The sequence below is a fragment of the Xyrauchen texanus genome, chromosome 4 (assembly GCF_025860055.1).
Source record: "Xyrauchen texanus isolate HMW12.3.18 chromosome 4, RBS_HiC_50CHRs, whole genome shotgun sequence".
Classification (NCBI taxonomy): domain Eukaryota; kingdom Metazoa; phylum Chordata; class Actinopteri; order Cypriniformes; family Catostomidae; genus Xyrauchen; species Xyrauchen texanus.
The window spans coordinates 19,732,619-19,743,918 of record NC_068279.1 but is presented as its reverse complement, the minus strand read 5'-3'; the positions used below and the strand labels follow the sequence as shown (position 1 = coordinate 19,743,918).

The window sequence follows — 11,300 nt, the reverse complement described above, 5'->3', positions numbered from 1 at the left end:
AAACAACGATTGACAAAGACTGAACAAAGACACGGGGTATAAATACACAGACAGGGAAAAAAAGGGACCAATGAAAGAACAGAACTCAAACAAGATAACAATGTGATTAACAGAAACCAAAGGCAAATTAACAAGGGCAGGTGAAAACAATGAAGAGGAAAACACGAACGCTAACAAAGAGACTATGGAATTACATAAGGGACTAAAGTGAAAACTGAGAAATGCAAAAGTGACAACAAATGGTAAACAAAAGGGCAACAGAGAAACAAGACAGGGTAATCGTTACATAGCCCCCCCCTTTAAAGATCGGATTCCAGACGATCCTAAAAAACACACAAGACAAATGTCCATAAGAACAACATGAGGGCACCAGGGGCAAACAGACAGTACAAGTGGGCACATAGGTAGACAGGCAGACCAGGGAGGAACACTGGGCAGGCAGGAAATCCGGGGGCAGACAGGCAGACCAGGGGGGGGGCACAAGAACAAGGAGGCAGTCCAAGGGGCACAGAGGGCAGGCAGGAAGTCCGGGGGGGCCACGAGGGGAAATGAGACAGTCCACGGGGGCGCAAAGGGAGATGCGACAGTCCACGGGGGGCGCAAAGAGAGATGAGACAGTCCACGGGGGCACAAGGGACAACCCGACAGTCCATGGGGGCACAAAGGGACAGGTTTGGGAGGCCGGGGTGGTATCGACCGGGTGGGGACAGGTTTCAGTGGTCTGGGAGCTGGCCAAAGGGCAAGGACAGGTTTGGGGGACCGGGGAGGAGGCCAATGGACAGGGACTGGGTCAGGAGGCCTGGGGGAAGGCCTCAGGACGGGAACAGGGTCAGGAGGCCACCGGACAGGGACTGGGTCAGGGGGCCTGGGAAGAGGCCACGGGACTGAGGCTGGCAGAGCCGTGTGAGGCGGAGCCAAGGAGGACTTCGGAGGCGGAGCCATAGAAGACTTGAGGCGGGGCCAAAGGAGGCTTAGGCAGGGCCATGGCAGACACAGGTGGTAAGGCCTTGGGCAGGTCAGGAGGCGGAACAGTGTTGGGCGGAGCCAAGGGAGGCGATGGTGTAGAAGGCTCAAAAGGCGGAGCCACTGGAGGTGGAGCCGAAGGTGGCGAGGGCGAAGAAGGCTCTGAAGAAGGAGCCAATGGAGGCTTCGGAGGCGGGGCCGGGAGAGGCTCGGGAGGAGGAATTGAAGGAGGTTCAGGAGGCGGAGCCGAAGGAGGCGAGGGCGATGAAGGCTCTGAAGAAGGAGCCAATGGAGGCTTCGGAGGCGGAGCCGGGAGAGGCTCGGGAGGCTCAGGAGGTGGAGCTGAGGTAGGCGGCAACGTGGGAGGCTCTAGGAGCGGAGACCAGGAAGACTCTGGAGTCTCTGGGAGTAGAGACGTAGGAGGCTCTGAGGGTGGAGCCGCCATAGGCTTGAGTGGCTTGGGAGGCGGTGCCGGAGGAGGCTCGGGAGGCGGAGCCATAGGAGGCTCTGAGGGCGGAGCCGTCGAAGGCTTGAGTGGCTCGAGAGGCGGAGCCGTAGGAGGCTCGGGAGGCTCTGAGGGCGGTGCCGTCGAAGGCTTGAGTGGCTCGAGAGGCGGAGCCGTAGGAGGCTCAAGAGGCTCTGGGGCGGAGCCGTCAAAGGCTTGAGTGGCTCGAGAGGCGGAGCCGTAGGAGGCTCAAGAGGCTCTGGGGGCGGAGCCGTCCAAGGCTTGAGTGGATCGAGAGGCGGAGCAATCGGAGGCTCTGGAGGCGGAGCCGTAGGAGGCCCCATAGGCGGAGCTGCAGGAGGCTCGAGAGGCTCTGGGGGCGGAGCCGTAGGAGGCTCAAGAAGTTCTGGGGGCGGAGCCGTAGGAGACTTGGGGGGCGGAGCCCTGGAAGGCTCGAGAGGCGGATCCCTGGGAGGCTCGAGAGGCTTGAGGGGCGGAGCCCTGGCAGGCTTGAGGGGCGGAGCCCTGGCAGGCTCGAGGGGCTTGAGGGGCGGAGCCCTGGAAGGCTCGAGGCTTGAGAGGCGGGGCTCTGGGAAGCTCGGAGGGCGGAGCTCTGGAAAGCTCAGGAGGCTTGAGAGACGGAGCCCTGGAAGACTCGAGGCTTGAGAGGCGGAGCCCTAGGAGGCTCGAGGCTTGAGGGGCGGACCCCTGGAAGGCTCGGGAGGCTTGAGGGGCGGAGCCCTGGAAGGCTCGGGAGGCTTGAGGGGCGGAGCCCTGGAAGGCTCGGGAGGCTGAGCCCTGGAAGACTCGAGAGGCTTGAGGGGCGAAGCCCTAGGAGGCTCGAGAGGCTTGAGGGGCGGACCCCTGGTAGGCTCGGGAGGCGGAGCTCTGGAAAGCTCGGGAGGCGGAGCTCTGGAAAGCTCGGGAGGCGGAGCTCTGGAAAGCTCGGGAGGCGGAGCTCTGGAAAGCTCGGGAGGCGGAGCTCTGGAAAGCTCGGGAGGCGGAGCTCTGGAAAGCTCGGGAGGCGGAGCTCTGGAAAGCTCGGGAGGCGGAGCTCTGGAAAGCTCGGGAGGCGGAGCTCTGGAAAGCTCGGGAGGCGGAGCTCTGGAAAGCTCGGGAGGCGGAGCTCTGAAAGCTCGAGGCGGAGCTCTGGAAAGCTCGAGGCGGAGCTCTGGAAAGCTCTGGAAAACTCGGGAGGCGGAGCTCTGGAAAGCTCTGGAAAACTCGGGAGGCGGAGCTCTGGAAAGCTCTGGAAAACTCGGGAGGCGGAGCTCTGGAAAGCTCTGGGAAACTCGGGAGGCGGAGCTCTGGAAAGCTCGGGAAACTCGGGAGGCGGAGCTCTGGAAAGCTCGGGAAACTCGGGAGGCGGAGCTCTGGAAAGCTCGGGAAACTCGGGAGGCGGAGCCCTAGAAGGCTCGAGAGGTGCTGGCTCTAGGATGGGCACGACCACTGGCGTTGGCTCTTGGACGGTCGAGGCTACAGGCGCTGGCTCAGGGACGGTCGAGGCTACAGGCACTGGCTCAGGGACGGTCGAGGCTACAGGCACTGGCTCGGGGACGGTCGAGGGCTCAGGCTCGCTCACAGTGACATGCGTGGGCTCTGGCTCGCTCACCGGGGCAGGCGTGGGCTCTGGCTCGCAGACCGGGGCAGGCGTGGGCTCTGGCTCGCAGACCGGGGCAGGCGTGGGCTCTGGCTCGCAGACCGGGGCAGGCGTGGGCTCTGGCTCGCAGACCGGGCAGGCGTGGGCTCTGGCTCGCAGACCGGGGCAGGCGTGGGCTCTGGCTCGCAGACCGGGGCAGGCGTGGGCTCTGGCTCGCAGACCGGGGCAGGCGTGGGTCGGGAGGCGGAAGCCTGTCTTCTCCTTCGGGCGGACAAAGTGGACTGTGCAGGTTCAAGGGGAGCCACTGTCATGGGGGGTTGCTCGCTGACAGGTGAGGCTGGTGTGACAGGGTGCGGTGAGCTGCACGCTAGTAGGGCCATCTCCAGGTAGTCGCGGAGAGTGCTGCCGGGCGTTGCCTGTGGCACCCGCTCCCTCAGCGAGGGATTTAAGCTGTCCCTGAAAAAGATCATCAGTGCGGAGTCCGGGAAGTCAGTAGCGTTCGCCAGGAGGAGGAAGTAGTGAGCGTGGTCTACAAGTGGGTAGTGTTCTTGCTGCAAGTTGAGCAGCCAACATTTGGCCTGAATAGCTGCTGGATCCTTGTGTGGTCAATCGTTCTGTTACGTTTGAATAACGAGGCTGACGAGGAGATGCGGATCCAAACGCAGTTTGAACTTTATTTGATAAAGAAACACAAAGTAAACAACCCACGATGGGGAAAAGAAACATAAACTAGTAAAGGTAACCACGGTAGAGACAAACAGGGAGCAAGGGAGAGAAGCACACATCAGGCTAACATCAAACAATGATTGACAAAGACTGAACAAAGACACGGGGTATAAATACACAGACAGGGAAAAAAGGGACCAATGAAAGAACAGAACTCAAACAAGATAACAATGTGATTAACAGAAACCAAAGGCAAATTAACAAGGGCAGGTGAAAACAATGAACAGAGGAAAACACAAACGCTAACAAAGAGACTATGGAATTACATAAGGGACTAAAGTGAAAACTGAGAAATGCAAAAGTGACAACAAATGGTAAACAAAAGGGCAACAGAGAAACAAGACAGGGTAATCGTTACAACTGCACACAAATGACTAATATTGGCATTATATTTATGCTGTTTAGCCAGGGGGAAATTGGCCCTCACAGTGAGCCTGGATTATCCCAAGGTTATTTTTCTCCATTAACCGACATCATCTGGAGTTTTGTGTTCCTTGACACAGTCGCCTTCAGCTTGCTCACAGGGGTTCTAAATACAATTATTAATTTTTAAACACAATTTACGATCATATTTAATCAAACTACACAACGATTACTAAGACTTTATAGATATTACAGTTAAATTTTTTGTTAATGCTTGATTTTCTGTAAAGCTGCTTTGAAACTATATGTGTTGTGAAAAGTGCTGTACAAACAGTGGCTGAGCTAGGGGGTGGCCAGGGGTGGCTGTGGCCACCATGGACATAAGCCTGGTCACCCCATTGGCCACCCCACTCGCAATTGCTGTTTTAGTACATTTTTGTAATTTTTTGGCACAATTTAGTTCTTTGGAGGTGAAATCATCTCTGTACAAATGTACAAATTTAACATGTGCGCACGCCAAGGTCACCAAACCTCTCCATCCCAGGTATCATTGTATCCACTCACAGTCCACCCCCAGCAACCATAGTCCAACGATATAAAAATGCTGCCCGAAAATTTCTGTGCCACAACAGACTGATCGCTTGCCCCTGCCTGGCGACCCTTTTGAAAAACTCCTGGCTCCGCCCCTAAAATTGACTTGACTTGACAGTTGCTCGGCCCTGATCTGTCATATCAGATAACATCCTACTTGCCTCAAAGCTTCCTCATTTCATTATTTATTAAATGTTACAGCTGCTCAATGCATGTTACATGAAATGTGAGGTTGACAGTGTTCTGCTGCATGTTCAGCTCAGCTCAGCCTACTGATATTGTGGGAACACAGGGGTAAATATCTGCAGTATACCTTTTTTTAATAATGTACACAATAGCAAAATATTTCTCCTGACACATTTAAATTTCATATATTTTGGTAGCTATTCTGTTCTGAAATGCAATGATAATCATATTTTAACTTCACCCAAAAATAAAAAATCTCTCATCATTTAATTGTCATCATGCCATTTCAGATACCTGACTTTCTTCTGCTGAACACAAATTAAGATTTTTAGAAGAATATCTCTGCTTTGTAGGTCCATACAATGCAAGTGAATGGATACAAACATTTATAAGCTCCAAAAGCACATAAAGGCAATATAAAAGTGATTCATATGTCTGCAGTGATGAAATCTATGTCTTCAGATGCTATTTTATAGGTGTGGGTAAGAAACAGATTAATATTTAAGTCCTTTTTTACTATAAATCTCCACGTTTACATTCTTGTGCTTGTGTTTTTGGTGATTCACGTTCTTGATGTATATTATTGCCACATACTGGGCAGGCAGGATAATTTATAGTAAAAAAAAGAAGGACTTAAATTAAACCCCAGCATACCTCCAACTATGTGCTCATTTGCCTGACCCTCTTGGTGGGACCTGCTCAGTGCGTTGGGTTTGTGGGTATTCATACTCTATGCACAACACCTGTGTGGAAGTCAGGCACTCCAGTTTGCAGTTTACATTTACAGGTTCTCCAGTCTTATCTAACTATCAGTGATGTTATTGTATATCCTATGGGACAGTGTATGGCAGTATATTATCATTCTGGTAAATTGATTTTTTCAATGTTCTCTGTCGGATAAAATAGTTTAAATACCATTCACTTTTATAGCAGTATTCAGTTTTTCACTCTCATTAGCATTCACCACTATGAGGACATGGTACACTACAATCGCAACACTTCTATTATGAATGAATGAACGTTACACATATAAAGCACTTTTCTGACACTACACTCAAAGCACTTTACATAGTGAACAAGGGGTTCTCCTCAACAACCACCAGTGTGCAGCATCCACCTGGATGACGCAACGGTAGCCATAGTGCGCCTGTACGCTTACCACACACCAGCTATTGTTGTGGAAAGGAGGTAGTCCAGTGATAGAGCCAATTCATGGATGGGGATTATTAGGAGGCCATGACTGAGGGGGGAATTTTTTGGCCAGGACACACCCCTACTCATTCATAAGAAGTGCGAGAGTCACGATATCGGTTGAATATCCCTTCCGAAAGACAGTGCCATTTCACTGTATAGTGTACCCATTACTATTCTGGGACATTAGAACCCACACAGACTGCAGGGTAAGCAACATTGCTGGCCTCACTAACACCTCTTCCAGCAGAAACCTTTTTAGGGACCAACTGCTGTCTTGATCTAAAAATATATTGTTTCAGCTCTCAGAAATTCACTAAGACATTCCATATCTCTTTTTGGTAAAATGGGTGTGAAGTTTAAAATGGGGCATGATCTTAACAAGAATGCCCTCATGATAACAAGATCCACAGCCCTGCCTCAGTTAATAAGGATGTTTATAAAGTTTCTAATTATTGTCCTTAATATAAAATATTTATGATATTATACTGTAAATAGGTAGATGTAATTTGCAGGTCCAAAAATAATGTTGTTAGTTTTTGTTGGTAATTCATAGAATTTTATTATTTTTTGCTGTGAAATTCCACACATATCTAATGTAATTTAATTGAAACCACTTAACTTTTATAAAAAAATAAAAATAATATATATATATGTTTACTGACAGAGCCCTTATTACAGATATTAGATGTCTGAGTTGGGTAACGTTAATTCTACAAGTAACTCATTATAATATTGCGTTACTCAAAAAAGTATCTACATTAATTAAAATTGTATTTTTTATGGAAAGTAAAGCATTACGTTAATTTTTCATAATTTTTTTCTCACAGCCACTTTCTCTTCTGCTATGCAATGCATTTCATAGAGACATTATAGGTCATGTTAGCTTCTGGAGTGGTGGTGGTGTCGTGGGCTAAAGCACTAAACTGTTAAGCAGAAGATTGTTGGTTCTATCCCCACAGCCACCACCATTGTGTCCTTGAGCAAGGCACTTAACTCCAGGTTGCTCTGGGGGGATTGTCCCTGTAATAAAAGCGTCTGCCAAATGCATAAATGTAAATGTACTGTACAACAGTCATGTCAAAAAAACATGGTAAACACACAGATATTTAGAAAGTAGTTCTTCACATCATATTTATAATAAAGAATCAATAACATGTATATGCATGATTTGTTTTTCCATCGAAATGCCAGCCAATTTGAATAGCATTATTCATATTCATATTATGGTCTAAAAAAAAGTATTGCGTTACTTTACCCATAAAAAGTTATCTGATTACGTATCACACATTGGAGAGTAATTTGCTCAACCACTGCTGGTGGTTATTGTCTAAAGTGCCTCTTATAACATTTACATTTATGCATTTGGCAGACGCTTTTATCCAAAGCGACTTACAGTCCACTTATTACAGGGACAATGCCCCCAGAGCAACCTGGAGTTAAGTGCCTTGCTCAAGGACACAATGGTGGTGGCCGTGGGGCTCGAACCAGCATCCTTCTGATTATCAGATTACCAGTTATGGTGCTTAGACCACTACACCACCACCACTCCATATATAAGACGTGTATGTGTCATAATATTTTCCAGTGTTAATGTTTTTTTTTTCTTTGTTGACATTCAGAATACAGTATATAATACAGTAAGTGAGATCAAATCAGACTAGTCAGATTGACACACGTTATTTAAAGTGTCTTATTTACTGACAGCCATAAATCAAGAGGCTGCTGTTGTTTTTTACTAAACCACCTCATTACTATTTTTTTTAAAAACGTAAGTAAAAAATTAAAAATTAAAAAAATAAGGTGGAGCTGTTACTGCTGAATAATAAAAGGAAATCCTGTCTTGGTTCCTCTTTGACATATCGAAATATAGATGAGTGAAGTAAGTTGAGTTCACATCTCTTAACTTATCAGTTTGAACAAATTCCATATTCCAAATGTGTTTTAGGAGAGAATTGCTTGACTTGGTAAGTGCTCTTTGTGGCTTAATATACATCAAGAATGATTTTACTTTTAGTAATTTACCAATGCATTTTTTTGTTTCTTTTGTATTTTCGAATATATATATATATATATATATATATATATATATATATATATATATATATATATATATATATTGAAAAAAAAAATATATATATATATATATATATATATATATATATATATATATATATATATATATATATATATATATATATATATATATATATATATATATATATCAATTATCACATCAAGTGGGGAAAAAATGGAGCATTACTGCAGGATTATTGATTAGTACACAAATAGTACTTTCTTATAGGTTCAAACAAATCAGTGTCAGAAATTAACTTTTCACATTAAGGGGCAAAATTTACCACCTGGATTCGATTTTTATGGGCAGTCTTTACTTTATGAGGGTTTTTTTTTTGTACCATTTATTTATTTATTTATTTAACCATTTAAATACAAATTTGCTGTTTGTCACCCTTTTATGCTCATCCTTTAATACTTCAATGTAATCAATTCATTTAAATTCTCAATCTGAAACTCATTGATTATGTGAAATGGTGTATATCTAGGCTAAAATAGTGTGTTAAGAAATTAAACAGATGTTACAGATAATAAATCGAGGAATTCATTATGGGAGCATTTTTGCCCCAACGTTTTGAATTTCAGGGGCATTTTGTTCACTGCTGGTGTCATTAATGCCCAGAGCCCTGGTTAATTTCTGACAATGATAGAAATAATGTTGGCATTTCAATTTGATGGTTTGGCGTAAGCAATTTTAAAATGCCTAATTTTAAAATATGCATTATACTTCTATGAACATTCAAGGTTACAAAATTCTGACATTAACAAGCTACATGGGGCATTATTCATTCAAATAAAAAGTTTTAGTAAATTCAAGGAATATTTCACCAACAAAAATTGTTTCATCAGTTACTCACCATGTCGTCTCAAACTTGTATGACTTTCTTTCTTCCTCGGAACATAAATTAAGATATTATAATGGAGATATGATGTCTGTTTGTGCATACAATGCAAGTAAATGGTGAAAAAAAGTTATATTTTGATCTGTTCTCACCCAAAATCGATTGAATTGCTTCAGAAGACATGGATTAAACTATTAGAGTCTTATGAATTACGTTTATGCTGCCTTTGTGTCCTTTTTGGAGCTAGAAAATTTGGTTATCATTCACTTGCATTGTATGGACAAATAGATATAAATATCCATTCTATATATACATTTTTATTTTTGTGTTCTGCTGAAGACATAATATGACATAAGGGTGAGTAAATGATGAGAGAATCATCATTTTTGATGAAGTATTCCATTAATTTAATAGACATTTTGAAAAATTTAGTTTAACTTCTTTATAGGTAATTTGACAGAATCCCATATTGCCATTCATTAGCAATATTTTTGAATGATCAGATCAGTGTGTTTGTGTAGTGTTAGCTATATGAGGCTCTTAAGAATAAATCTAAAAATCAACACGCTATCCAGCTAGTTACCAAGATTTTGGTCATGATATATGGGTTAGATTTAGGATTAAGACAGAATTGCATGCTTATCAATTTATGTTGTTTTTAATATGTAGTTACTTACTGACAGGGTAATGCAAATGCAGTCAACAAGGCAATGCAAATTAACTGTTTATAGAGAAAAAAGTGTTTTGCATTTTATTGCACCTTCCTTATTCCACCTATCTATAACACACTCATTTTTCTTCAGAAGCGGCATTCTTCTAAGATGGACACTTTGGTTTCGAACATCAACAGTACATCATGTTCTCCTGAGCCTCAGCACATATCACTTGCGGTGATACTCTGTCTGGTCTACCTGCTGGGCCTCCTCCTCAACAGCTTTAGTCTATGGGTCTTCACGTGTCGCATTCGTAAATGGAACTCTGGAACTGTTTTACAGTTTAACCTGGCTCTGTCTGATGCTATCATTGCTCCATTCACCCCACTGATGGCAGTATACTTTGTCAATGATAGCAATTGGACATTTGGAACATTCACCTGCCAGCTGAAGATTGCCGTGCTCAGTGTCCACTTCAATGGCAGCGTCCTGTTTCTCACACTCATTAGTGTTCATCGCTATATGACTGTGGTGCACTTCAACTGTTCCACACTGCTGAAAAGGAAGTCTTTTGTGAAAAAACTGTGTGCTGGGATTTGGTGTTTTCTGATCGTAAATGGCATCATCTACGGATGGAAGCTTCCTGTAACCACTGAGGAAAACCATAGGCAGTGTCTTACCATCCATCAGAAAAAGTTCACAGATGAATTCTTCATTATTAACTTTTTTACTTTAATCTTTTGGTGTATTCTACCCTTAACTGTGTCTGTGTTTTGCTATAGTCGCCTGGCCAGCTCAGTGTCTCGTATTAACATAAGTTCTGCACAGGGCCAGTCAGTCAAGGCCAAGTCAATGAGGATGATAGGCATATGTCTAGTCATATTTGGACTCTGCTTTCTTCCTCTTAATGTTGTTCGGACCATAGGAGTAGTTGTGATAAAGTTTTACCCTAAGGAATGCTGGCTTATGTTGCAGTTGCAAACAGCATATTATGCTTGTTATATATTAGCAGGAATCAACTGTTGCTTGGACCCCTTAATCTACTTTTTTGGCTCACGTAATTTTATTAAAGCATTCCGGAGATCTCTCAGGGCAATAAGAGTCATACGGACTGTCAACAACAAAAGTGAATCAGAAACATTAAGTCAAACTGTAAACAGAAATGTAATCAATACAGTGTCTTAGTTCATTTTAATTGCACTGTGCTTGTCTATGTTCAGCATATATTTTAAGTACTGCTTTAAGGAATCTTTTAAGTTTACACTTACAAAATATTTTGTCCCTTTTTAAATCAGGGTGGGAAAAGGTCATAAATCACTAGATTTTAAAAGTTTTTCTTAAAAAAAATATATATTAATACTATAATTGCACCTAAGGGAACATAATAATACAATAAAAAAAAACATGTCATGACCCATTTAACTGTAGCTATGTAGTAACTGTTTAACACGTGGATTTTCAAAAAGTTTAAAAACTGTCAATATTTGTATGTAAATATTTATTCTAGTATGCAAGTACTGTAATGTAGGCCTATAGTAAATGTTAACGTAAAAATAAACAACCCTTCACTTATTCAGCTGGTTCTGATTGAGCTTTAAATAGCCAACTAATATTTAGAATTCATGTGCATCGGCCTTAAAGGTTGTCGGCGAAATTGATAGCAA

General features: G+C 44.0%; 1 protein-coding gene across 1 annotated transcript; it reads left to right on the top strand.

Annotated features, from left to right (window-relative positions):
• Window positions 1-7,932: 7,932 nt before the first annotated feature.
• Window positions 7,933-10,865, top strand: LOC127638201 (P2Y purinoceptor 4-like). The gene is made up of 2 exons (XM_052119627.1): window positions 7,933-8,032; window positions 9,787-10,865. Exons 1-2 carry the CDS (start codon window positions 8,003-8,005, stop codon window positions 10,819-10,821), a joined length of 1,065 nt encoding a protein of 354 aa, XP_051975587.1. The 5' UTR covers window positions 7,933-8,002; the 3' UTR covers window positions 10,822-10,865.
• Window positions 10,866-11,300: the final 435 nt, after the last annotated feature.